Here is a 13946-nt window from a genome sequence, read left to right on the forward strand (position 1 = left end):
ACAAAGATTACCCTTTGGTTTATAATTGCAAAGACTTGATAGGAGCTTTCTGACCATTTTTTGTTTGTTTGTATTCATAATTTGTGATGTATTTTCACAATTGAATATATGCAACAATTAAAAAGAATAAATGAATGGTACGTGCATCGACATGGACATATTTCAAAAATATTTTTTATTTATGTAAAAGAAGCCAGACACAAAAATTATGCACTATATGCTTCCATTTTTATGGATTCTGGAACCAACAAAACTGCAAAATGATGACAGAATTCAGAAAGTGGTTACTTACGAGATTGGGAGGAAAGGGGCATGAGAAGTCTTTCTGAGGTTATGGAATGTTCTGTATCTTGACAAAACTCATTAAACTGATACATAATAAATGTAGAGTTTGAAGCTGCTTTATATTTTAGGGTAAGGGTGAATGTTAGGAAAAAAGACGTATAGTCCCCAGCCACTCTGAAATGATATTTAGAACATAGGGAGTAACTTTTGGCATCCAGCTGTGGATTCTCTACTTTTTAAAATCATATATGTGTTTGTTTCTTAGAAATTTAGGTCATTTATTTTGCCACGTAGACTACAGAATTGAGACCATTTGCCGCCATATCTTGTTTTAGTTATTTAGTTTGGGAAAAATAACTGAGAATGTTTTCGTTTTTTCATGTTATTTGAGATGTAGGTATCAAATACTTTAATTTGCAAATTGGGCAGTTGGAAATCATCTTGCTTTAGTATCCTTTAGAATAACAAATATATGATGTGCCATAAACTTCCCAAAGTAACCTATTTGTAAATTTTAATATTTGGTCTGTATGTGTGTATCTCCTTTTCTGCCCCACCTGTCTCTCTTATTCACTGGCTCATTTGCAGTCTTTCAAATAAAACACTACATGGCTTGGGTATGAAAATATATTGTGTGATGCTTACATTTACCTACATAATAGTCTATTTTGCTATTTGCAGAAAATAGAACAATTAATTCTTAACCTCGGATCAATTGAGGTAAAAGGCTAGTGTTGTGGTATACTATTGATAATACATCTCTTCTTTGGGAAGTTTTAACTGTCCAAAGGAAAACAAACAAACAAACAAATAAATAAACAAAACAATCCATACATTTTAGACTAGTTCAAAAGCTTCTAAAGTTCAAGAAATTATCTTTACAACGAGATTCTAATATGCATTGCAACTTTAGAGAATAGAATTTAGTTGACTTTTTTCTTGTTTTTTGTTACAATATTGTTTGATTATGTAAATCAGTTGTCATAAAGTTTCTTATGAGATTATTTTTTCTTCCATGCAGTATATAATGGGAAATCATGTTATGCATGAATCTTGGAAGAGGGCTTGGCCATATTTTTTCCAGTTATTTTCATTTATTTGTCATGCTTCTCAAAAATTAAGCCTCAGAAAGTCTGTTGAAGATGTTTATTGACAATGTCCAGGATTGAAAAATTAAAACGACATGAAACAAGTGCTACTCAATCTTGAATGCATATTTCAATCACCTGGAGAGCCTTAAAAACTACTTATGTCTGGACCAAACTTCAGACTTAGTATATATAGGGTTGCTGTAACAATGTACCACAAACTGGGTGGTTTAAAACCACAGAAATTTATATTCTCACATTTCTGGATCTAGAATTATGAAATCAAGATGTCAGCAGTAACATGTTCCTTCTGAGACTCTAGGTAGAATCCTTGCTCGCCTCTCCATAGCTTTTGGTGGTGGCCAGAAATTTTTGACATTCCTTGTCTTGCAGCTGCGTAACTCCAATCTCTGCCTCCCTCTTCATGTGACATTTTCCCCTCAGATTTTCTTCACAGTGTCTTCTTGTAAGGATACCAATCATGTTGGATTAAGAGTACCCTACTCTAGTATGACATCATTTTAACTGATTACATCTGCAAAGATGTAATTCATCTTCCAGATGAAGTCACATTTATAGGTACTGGGGGCTAGAACTTCAATCTTTTCTGAGGACACAGTTCGACCCATAACACTCCGTAAGCCAGAGTCTCCAGGAGTAAAGTCCAGGCTTAGACATGTTTAAGAACTTCTCAGGTGATTTGAATGCAAAACAGGACTGCGAACTATCACTGGGCTAGTGGAACCACTGTGACCAAACACATGTATTTCCCTCATTCTCACTGGTAGTCCAAACCTTGAGCTTAGTCTTGGCTTTTCATACTACATTACCATTCATATTCCGGAAACGGCCTCCTATGGGACAATTACATTTTACAACTTTGTTTTAATTTTTAAAATTCTTCTCTTCTAATATTTGCATCTCTTCACCCTAATACGGAATAATTTATTTGCTATTTATTTTGTATCGTGTAGAAGATTATTTCTTACCTTCAACATTTTTATTAATTACTGAAAAGACAGTTCTTCAAGGCCTATATGTGTTGATATCTGAAAGTATAGATATTTTATTGCTCAAAAAAGAAAATGTTAACAAATGAGTATCCTATTTCTTAATCCATAGCTCCATTTATAGTAGTTCTTGGAGACAGTTATACAATATATTTACATGTTAGCTTAATGGAAAAGGCACGGGGTGTGGAGGAGGAGACATGGAGTGGAAACTGAGTTTAACATAGAACATTTAAGGAAACAGGATACCAAGTTTCCTTGGGACACAACTAATACATATTTCATGAATTTCCCTTACTACCTAAGTATGATTGAGCAGGAGCTAGGAGTAGTAGGTAGTCTCAAAATTATTAGAATCAAAGAAAATTACTTCAATGTTAAATAATCAGTTTCTACGATGCCTTAAAATGTGTCCTTCCAAGTGTGTCCAGAGCAGCGCCATGATGAAATAGCTGTTAACAACTCCTCTGGCATCATTATTATGGTCTGTCATGTTGATAATTTGTGTGCTGAATGATCCTTAGACATTTGCTGAAATGATAGAATAGATTTAAAGATTTCTTTAAATTGATAATTGTTTAGAATTGAAACCTGCTTTGTTCTGTTAATTCTTTGTTGTCTGGTCAGTTCTAAACTGGTTTACTTCTTTGGTCTCTCTTTTTCTCCCAAGTGGGTACTGACAGGTACCACAACTACAGTGATACTCATCTACACCTACAAAACTAGTTTTCTTTCTAGTCTTTTCTTCTTTTGCCTTTGCTCAAGAGAAAAGGTGTCTTTTTTTAATACAACTAAATGTCAATGAAAAAGTGTGTTTTTTGTCGTCATCCTTCTACAATATTAAGAAAAATCAACATTCCTTAAATAAAGATCCAATGTATTTCCTTCTGTTCTCCCCACTCCCTTCCCATGGCACTGTAGGAGCGTGTTCCTGACAGCCCTTCGCCTGCCCCCTCTCTCGAGGAAGGCCGGAGACCTGGCAGTCACCCATCATCACATCGCAGCAGCAGTGTGTCCAGCTCCCCAGCACGGACTGAGAGCTCTTCTGACAGAATACGTAGGTCTCATCCTTTTACTTGTCACCGTTTTCAACTTTATTAGGTGCAGCTGGCTTTTCTAATCAAAATGCCCTCATTCCAAATAGATCTCAGATGTATCATGTTCTGAAGCTCTGCAGCAATAGCCATCTCTCAAAATTATGTTTCCCAGTTTGCAATATCATGAGGTATGGTACTACATTAACAGGTTTTGATATAAACTCCCTCTCTTTGATGCCACACATAAAAATTTGAGCTATGAAACAGAGAAAGTAAGTAACCTTCTAGATTATTTTCTGAGGTAAACACCTCCAACTCTCTAATATCTGTGTCTAAGTGTACTATTTATGGATTGTTCATCTTTATTTCTTTAATCCCACCCCTGCTCTTTTGAAATCCACTAATTTTTAAAGTTTATCCTTAAATTGACAAACATATACACAAAGAAGAATAAAAAATAGAATTAAAAACGATTGTTAAAAAAATATTTCTTGGTCATTCAAATGATCAATAGACTAGAGTATGAAATTGGTTAAATTATAGAATTTGAATTTGTAACGGTCAATAATACATACTATTTTTATGTATTATTTTTTATTACAATCTAAAAAGCAGAGCTACATATTATTCCATGATCACATTTTCAGATATTTAATCTTCATCATCATGGTCAGGAAAATGAAGAGTAAAGTTAAAATGCCACTCAATTAACTGGTGATTTTGTGCCCATACAAGAATCAAATACAGTTTTTCTAATAAAATAAACATATGAACAGTGACTCTTTTGGTTGATAAAGCCAATATTTATTGTATCCTTTCCAGGATTTAGTTATTACTTTCTGAAATTATGCTTAATATAATCTTCATTTAATTACACAACATTTATTGGAATTATTTGGTTGTTGAGAACATTTTCATAATAAGAAAATCATTTCCTAAAAAGCGTCTTTGTAAGTTATAAACAAATAGTTACATGAAGCAGAAATCCTCAGTATGGGTCCATATTGAAGTGGATAACTTAAATATTAGGTTGAATTATATATAATAAATTTTTTTCAAAAATTACGTAGTTCAATATAATTCCAAACATGAATACTTGATTTGGCTTGTCTATAACATATTTCTCTAATTTTGTAAGAGATGATTTTAACTGTTTATTAATAAAATGGATATATCACTTGACAACCATTCTTAAATGCTATTCCTGAATCTGGTAAACCTCAGATCCCATTACTTTAAACCATTTTTCAGATAAAATATTTTCTATATGCTTTTGTGCTATACTGATACTAGAATCAGAAAGTTAATGATGAATATTTCAATTTTTTCTAATGCATTTACAAAATATTGTCATTGGAAAGTACTGTCCCTCTAGAAAAAGGAAAACAATATTCATAGTACTTAAATGGAAATTTGGATAAATACGGAAAGATTTTAAAGAGTTTTGTTACACATTCATTTTTTTATTATTAATCATTATATTCTTTTTTATTCTTGATAAAAACAAAAGAGAAATTTTGCATGTGTGGACTACCATAATTGTCCAATAGAAGTAAATATAAAGACATGTACATACACATTTGTATATACATACATGCACTCATATACATGCCTGTGCATATTTATGCATATGTATTTTAACGTGCTATAAAATAATTTTAGACTAACATAAAAATTTTAACAATGGTACATAGAATTCTTGCATATTCATCACACAGATTTACACAATCAATTGATCTCTCTGAAAGATACCCTGATTAAAAGCATAGTGCCACCTTAGTGTCCTTATCATAGACATCGTGGTTCTTTACCTCAAATACTTCATTAGTTATTTCTTACAAACAGGGACATTCTCTTATATAACCATTGATCGATGATGAAAATCAGTAAATGAAGGTTCTCTAAACTATAAACCCTATTCAAATTTCTCCAACTTTCCCATTAGTAATTTGTCTATTTTTTTCTCACTAATATTTTCAATAACAAGAGATTTTTTTCTTCCTAGTCCAAAAAACCAATCCAGGATTACATGTTATAATTACTTGTCATATTCCTTTAGTTTCATTAATCTGGAACAGTTCCTCAGTATTTTTGTCCTAACTCTTTCACCTTTTTGAAGCATGCAGGCCATTTATTTCACAGAACATCCCTCAGTTTGGAATTTTTTGATGTTTCCTCATGATTGAACTTAGTTTATGTATTTCTGGCAAGAGTCATACTGACAGGATAGGGTGTCCTCAGTGCATCATTCCAGTAGACATATGATATTTCTCCTATATTTGTGAGAACTATCACTTGGTTAAGGTAGTGGTGATCAGATTTTTCCACTGTAAAGTTTCTTTGGTTTAATCTGTGTATGCTAAGTGTCTTGTGAGGAGATATTTTAAGACTATGTAAATATTACATTCTTCATCAAACTTTCACTCTGCTAGTTTTAGAATCAGCCATTGAAGATTCTTCCTTGAAATGATTACTACTATGGTGATTTCCAAATGGTAATTTCTAACATAGTCTTATAACTTAAAAATCTCTATTTTCCAGAGAGAGTATAGTTTTATGGAATTATTCCTCCTCCAAATTTCCCCACAAAACCCAGCTATTTGTGGGTCCCTTATTCAGGAATTCATTGATTGGATTGTGAGAATCAGAAGGGTGTTTGATCATCTGCTTTATCATTTTAATAGTGACAGTTTACACTTAATAGGTCAAGCAAACAATTACTGTTTTTAATCATTCAACCATTCAATGGACGTTAATTTTTACTTTTAATTTGAGTTCAAATCTAATTTTTAAATAAGTATTTTGATATCTATGAAACCCTGTGTTTTATTGACTAGAATATAAATATTCAAACAGTGTTTCACTGCCTTAACTTGTTGAAATCTTTATTTACCCTCTCATGCCACTAGAATTTATTTATTATGTTTTAACTTCATAGTGTTAAAGAGCATTCTAATGTTAAGATTGTAGTTTTTGCAGAGTCAAGAAAGCTTACTTATTGGGGAGAGAATATGATATACTAGATAAAAGCTTGACTACTTCATTGGTATTCCAGCCATTAAAAAAATATTATATTTTATGTGACATAAAAATAAAAGTTTTATTTTCAATATTTTTTTGCTTATCCTCAAAAATGATCATGGTTATGAATTCTTTCAGTGTTCTTAGAGATAGACTATAATTTTAAAATTAGACCATTATATTTTATTTTCTTTTGAGTCCAAAAGTCTAAATTTATTTGAGCATAATATGTTATAGTGCTTTTTTCTTCAATTTTGGGCTTGACAGCTGTTCATCAGAATGGGTTGTCCATGAATCAGATGCTGATGGGTTTATCACCAAACGTACTCCCTGGGCCCAAAGAGGGAGATTTGGCTGGTCATGACATGGGACATGAGTCGAAAAGGATGCATGTTGAAAAAGGTAATATATGATTGATTATGTGGTCTTGTTTTTCCTGCTCAACATATGAACTAGATTTTAATCACAAAATGAGGTATATTTTTAGATCACATAAAAAGATGGCATATACTTGTAAATATTTTAACAACCTATAGTATTAAGTAAAAATTAAGCCTGTTCAACAAAAAGGAAGTATGAATGAAGACCTACTGCTTCTTTCTTATATAACAGGTAGGTGCTAATTTATTTTCCAGTACATTAAAGAAAGAGAATTGTTTGTTTTAATTGCTATCTCTGAGTTTTTGAAAGTCTTCTGTTTATCTTTCTCAATGTCTTCAGTAAAATGATAGTGTCCTTTTACTTAGCATGATAGAGCAACAACAATATACAAAGGATTGATATGAATGCTTTTGGGTAAAAGACACATAGTCATGGGACCAAGCAGGAAACAGAATTGAATCTCATCAGACAATGTATTAATAGTTGTTTCAAAAGTGTATATAACAAATAGCAAAGCACAGATTGTGAAAAGCTGTGAAAGTTTCCTATTTATATTTTATTTGTATCAACCTAACCCACTTCAACAGGCAAAAACTTATATTTTCATGCCCCATTTCATGAAGTGCTTTCATGAGGAAGTTAAAATTTTTAAATATTCATGTTTTAAATTTATGCTAGTACGTGCAAATTCATGTTTTCAAATGGTAAATTTTGAATTGTGAGTATAGGAGCCTCTCCATAACTTTTTCATCTTAATTGAATATTTTAAAATGTTATTAATATAGACTTGGTACTTTGACTATATTTTTTTGACATGAATATCAAATAATCAGTGTTATAAAAAGGATTATTTCCTTGGAAAACATAATACATAAAAAGCCACAATTAATCAACTTTTAAATAAGGAAAAAAATGGATATTTTAAGTAACTAATCAGAAAGAAATGAATGGAGAAAGACTAAGCTAGGGTGGGACAACTTTTTTCCCCCCAAAAAAAGACTTTACGAGAAGTAAAAATGCTTACATAAAACATTATTCCATTCAACATGAAAACAGCTCTGCTGAGCCCTTAGGGTAAAAGAATACAATATTTCTACGCACTAGATTATCTGCATTGTGGAATGTCAATGAGAGAATGATAATCTTTTGTAGGTGTTAACATATTAAAATTTAGGCACAAGTGAGAGATAGCACCATTAAGACAACTTTCTTATTTTTTAATTTCTTTTATTTTTTATTTTTTAAGACAACTTTCTAATTATTTATTTTAAAATTTTACATTAGGTATTATTACTAAGCTATGTGACCTATATGCAGTGCATCGGTGGGCCATATGGTTTCTAAATGTCTAATTTTTCCAAGTTCTTCAACAGTGAATAAAAATATGTTGTGCCTTATGTGTATTTTGACAAATACCTTTTATGTTTAATCAGAAACCTGGAAATATGAAAATTGACATAGTAGGAAAATATAAAGCTTATTAGAAAGTTTAAGTTTTAAGTAATAATATTTAAATACGAGAATTCATTGTTTGGGCTAAGCAGCAGTTCTCCACCAGGGGTTTTCAAAAGAATAATCCCTACAGAAAATGATTCCTCAGTTTTCACACGGATGCCACATAGCGGGATTCACTTAAAATGCATAAAAGAGAAGTTCACTTGTGGTACACATTTAATGTCATGATGTTAGTTAGGGCTTAATTCTCTTGCAGAATTTGGTGGAGAAGGGATAAGAGAGAAATTTCAAAGCTCAGAGCTGGTAGTGATACCACCACCAAAATCATGCCCAATAACATGATTAAAATCATGACTATCACTGGAACTTTTAGTAGAGTGATTTCTACAACCTGATGTTTCAAGTTGAGTGGACCTATAATTTTCATAACTATTTCTTTTTTACATGAGTCGTTAATTCTATCTATGTAGCTATCTATCTATCTATCTATCTATCTATCTATCTGTCTATCTATCATCTATCTATCTATCTATCTATTTATCTATCATCTATCATCATCTATTTGTTATTTTTTATTATGTTGTTATACTTTTGCCACCATGGAGCCTTTCTTGAAATACCATATTAGATTGATCTAGGGATCTCGTGTTTGGTTTTCCTGTGTGCCTGCCCCAAAATCTTCATTACAACATTTGCCTTGATACTTAGAAGTTATTTCTTCATCTCTCTGTTTCCAGTACTAGACTGTAAATTCCTTGGAGTCATCTGTGTATTACATTTGCTTTAAGCAGACCAGACAATTCAGACTTGAATTACTAGACGATTCTAAGAGACAGTGAAGGAAAGTTAAAACAACTGTAAATATTACACTGCTTAAGGATTAACAGGAAGGCAAAAAGTGGAATTACATAACCTTTAGAATGTGCATTTATATGAAACATTAGAATGTTCTGACCATAAATATACACAAAACTTTTCTATATCACTAATGTACTTCTTATCACATCAAAGTTTTCAAATTGATTTTGTTGTCAGAATGAAGACCATGACCATATCCTTACAGTTTTCCAATATTTTAATGTCTATTTTATATAGAAAAATAAGTTTTTATTTCAATATTCTCCCTAGAATTATACTACTATCATTGCACTCATCTTATGATTTCAAATGGAGTTACATAATCATGGAAATAGTAATAGATATTGATACTGTTATATTCTTGTGTTATATGTTGCTCTTTCTCTTGTATGCACCCTCTTTTATCTATTTTTCAGCACACTGAATTAATAGTAAATATTCATAGGCTTTCTAGATTGATGGTGTCTGCTAAATTAAAAATTGTTTTCTTTCATAACTACATTTATCATGTGCCTTATACTAGATGTGTAACTTTCTTATGACACATATCTGTACTAAAACAAGATACTTTATTTAGAGACATTTGTAGAGAAATTAATTGTATGTTTGTATCATTTTAGGCTTGGACTTCTTATATGTAATGTGCCACCTACCATTAAGTCATTCAAAATATAATTATTTTTAAGAAAACATTGATATTAAAAATAGATACCAAAATCAAAATTAATTTGTATGCTGAGAATCACTGTGGTCTAAAATCTTGAACATCAGTAACTTTTAAAACATTCTTTATTTATTTATTTTTCATAGATATCTTTTTTTTTTTTACATTATATATATAAAATTATAGTTGGCATTCATTAATGTTTAGCTTCTGGTGTACAATGCCATGATCAGGCATCCACAGTATCCCTGAGGTGGTCTCCCAAATAGGACACATGTCCATCGGATACCCAACAAAATTTTTACAACATTACTGAATACCTTTCCCAAATTAATTTTCAAAAAAACCTGAGGCCATCTTGTGGTTACCAGCTGCTTCCAAATCCCTTCACCTTTCCCCTTATCCCCCACCCCCCCCCGCCCATCTAACAACTCTCGTTTTTTTCTTTGTGTCCCCAAAACTGTTTCTGATTAGTTCATTCACATATTCTTTTCTTTAGATTCCGCATATAAGTGAGATCATATGGTACTTGTCTTTCTCTTTCTGACTTATTTCACTTAACATAATGTTCTCTAGATCCATCCATGTTGTTGCAAATGATAAGATTTCTTTCTTCTTTATGGCTGCGTAATATTCCATTGTATAAATGTACCACAGCTTCTTAATCCAGTCATCTACCGATGGGCATTTTGGTTGTTTCCATATCTTGGCTATTGTGTAAAGTGCTGCAATAAACATAGGAGTGCATACTGATTTTTGAATTGGAGTTTTGGATTTCTCCGGGTAGATGCCTAGGAGTGGAATTACTGGATCATAGGGTAGTTCCATTTTCAGATTCCTGAGATACCTCCATACTGTTTTCCACAGTGGCTGCACTAATCTGCAATCCCACCAACAGTGCACTAGCGTTCCCTTTTCTCCACATCCGTGCCAGCATTTGTTGTTTGTTGATTTATTGATGATAACCATTTTGACTGGGGTGAGGTGGTATCTCATTGTGGTTTTTATTTGCATTTCTCTGATGGTTAGTGAGGTTGAGCATTTCTTCATATGTCTTCTTGCCTTCTGTATGTCCGTTTTATTTTAAAACATTCTTAATATTATAAAGCTATTTGCTCTATTAGAATATTTAAGTCATCATTAGCTGAAGAACCAATGGCTTTACAGGCATTAGAATTTGGAAGTACTAAGTGCTGAGTAAATTAGCTCCTTATTTTTTAAAAATAAAAACACTCTAATAAGTTTTTTAACATAGAGATAATTTAATTAAAGTTCATTCAAAATATAAAGAATGAGTTAATGTATTAAGAAACCATAGACATATTAACATTTTTTTCAGCCATCCCCAGTATAAGGAGACATGTTTTTAATATTATGAACTTTAAAATGAGGAGTTTATGCAAGATATGTGTTAAGGAAATCTGTGATACAGCTCATAGATTCAAAATTCAGCTTTGAAAACAATTTTATGTTATCTAACTTTTCCAAACATTCTAACTTTTCTAGAGCTTTCTGGAAAAACAACAACAACAACAACAACAACAACAAACAAAAACCAAAACAAAAACTGTTGATCTTTTCCCTCAGTCTAAATTTAGTGGATGTAATAGACAGTGATCATTGATATTTAACTTGCATGAATAGGCTGACTCTTTCTTTATGCTGCATCTTTCTATACCCCACCTATTTTTCTATTGATGCTAATTTACAGTGTTACTCTTTCATGGGTAAATTGTTTCTTGTTTTTTCTTAAATTACTGATATTTTCAACATATTTTTGAGCATATTTTATACCTTGCATGTAGTTTCATATGGGTACTTTTTGTTATTATGGAATTTATTTTGAATTTACCAAAAATTAAATATGTGATACAGGTATGTGTATAGTATATGTGTATAAAGCTTTTTCAATTATAGATAACTTAAGCATTTTATAGTTAGACTAACTACTGAATACTTAATTTATGTTAGTTTATATCAGTCTTGAACTAGGTTTACCAAAATAATGTAATCAATTGGTAAATATTTACTTAATGCCAGATATGTGAAATAAGCCATATGAAATGCAAAATCTACTCTCTTCTCTCCCCTTTACTGTAATTGTACAGATTTTGTTTTCTTAATAATAATATGTATTCTAATTTTCCCTATAGTTAAGTCTTTTCCCTTTATTTATTTACTTTGCATAAAAAAATATGAAAACCTTCTTTCATTGGTGGCTCCTGCCATTTAAAGAAGCAGGAAATACAGGGGATTTATTGCAAGTCATAAAACATTTCTTTGGTGAAATATTCCCTTTTAAAATATATTTTTTTATATTTTTTCAAGTACGGCTGAACTAACAATATTATATTAGTTTTATGTACAGCATAACGATTAGACATTCATACACCTTACAAAGTGATCACCCCAATAATATTGGTGGGCAGTGCTCAAGATTCTAATAATTAACATTCTTGTATAAAATGTTTTCATTTTGGTACCTGAATTTGAGGACAGAGCAGTAAATGCAGTAAAGTAGTTAGCAAAATGACCATTTTGGGATTTTCTCTCTCAATACTCTTTTATTCTTACCATCCAACCTGTCCACCATTTTCCTATAAAACATTTTTTGTAAATGACTATGCTGTCACTTTTCTTAAGTTTATGGAAATAATCTTTTTGAAATATATTTATTTTTGCAAATTTCACATCATTCAAAAATTCTAGTTTTACTCAAATTAGGATTGAGTGTACAAAAATGACTTTCTATTAAATCCTAGATTGATATTGCACAAATTAATTTATAGTAAATGTTATATACACATATATTACAAATCTGAATCTGTTAGTATCTCATATAACTCTTTAGGTATGCATAGAGTGAAAGCCTCTTTTCTTTTGAAATTTCTATTATTTTGAGAATATTAACACACATATAGGGCTATGAGTCTTTTCATTTTAAAATTCTCCAACATGCAACTTCTTCTTCTTTTTTATCCTTTAGATATAATTTCTCTTGGCATATCTCAAAATCTCTTATAAATTATTCTCCTTAAATACCTACTTATGTGACTTCACTCTTCAGTTTCTAAGCCTGTAAAATAAAGATGTTGAACTTAATGCAGATGCTTTTAATTCTGTGATTATTAACACTAGACAATAAATGTCTCTGAATCCCAGAGCACTTTCTTAAGTAGATGGCAGATTTCACATGCAAAGCCACAGCTCAGGTGATACTTTCTTAAGGCTCTGGTTTTATTATTTCATGAATTACATGTTGAGAAGCAAAGCTTGCAGAAATACTTGAAGGACAACTTACGATACTCCTTACTAGGAAATTACCATGACATACCTCAAATGGTGGTCAATTGGCATAAAATATGGCCTTTAGTGTTTATATTTTTCCTCATGAACTTTGCTGACTGTTCTGTCACACTGAACTTTCACATTTCTCAAACATCCTCTGTCCTTTTCCAGATGATTTAGTGTCTTTACTTACCTAGGATAGATACGCTGCCTTGTCCATTAGTGCTCAGCCCCAAATTCTTCTGATCTGAAGTTATATCTTCTCATCATCTTTGTGTATCTAGCACAGAGCCCAATATTAGTGGGTACAGTACATTTCTTTTTAGAGTGAAATGCAATAATAAATGTCTGGAGTACTTAACTCATATAAATATTCCACGAAACCATTAGTATTATCAAATTAGTTAATGGGTGTGTGGCTTGATTTTATAGATGGGAAAATATACATGTTGGAACTACTGAATTAAAATATTATTTGTTTATAATTCATAATATCACAGTTACCATGATTTATGCTTGATCACAAATTGGAAAATTGATACCACAATATTTTTGACAATGTATTGATTACATATGACAACATTGTAATATACACGGTTTTGGAAGAAAAAAATTACTAAAGAATCTATGTCAGTGAGTTATATTCTATGTCAATCTATGTCAATCAGGTATATTCTATATCAATGATTGTGAATATAATTGCTGGAATACATTTTTATATTAAAAAAGTCTTAATTTCTTCAATACAATTTTATTGACCCTAAATATATTCAATAAGTGTATTGAGGAGAAACAAATAATGTTTCGCTCTGTAAAACATAGGTGATATTGGGTGTTAGAAATGGATGGACCATACTAG

At 31.3% G+C, this 13946-nt stretch overlaps 1 protein-coding gene across 2 annotated transcripts in view; it reads left to right on the forward strand.

The window, feature by feature from the left end:
* Positions 1-13946, forward strand: part of DACH1 (dachshund family transcription factor 1) — a gene marked incomplete at its 3' end in the record, with an annotated part of 404086 nt that overhangs the window by 282974 nt on the left and 107166 nt on the right. For both annotated transcript variants that reach the window (XM_081046619.1, XM_081046618.1), the window contains exons 5-6: positions 3305-3440; positions 6709-6843. In XM_081046619.1, the coding sequence (XP_080902745.1) occupies positions 3305-3440; positions 6709-6843 (271 nt within the window). The remainder of the gene's footprint in view (positions 1-3304; positions 3441-6708; positions 6844-13946) is intronic.

Source organism: Rhinolophus hipposideros (assembly GCF_964194185.1).
Source record: "Rhinolophus hipposideros genome assembly, chromosome: 4".
Lineage (NCBI taxonomy): Eukaryota > Metazoa > Chordata > Mammalia > Chiroptera > Rhinolophidae > Rhinolophus > Rhinolophus hipposideros.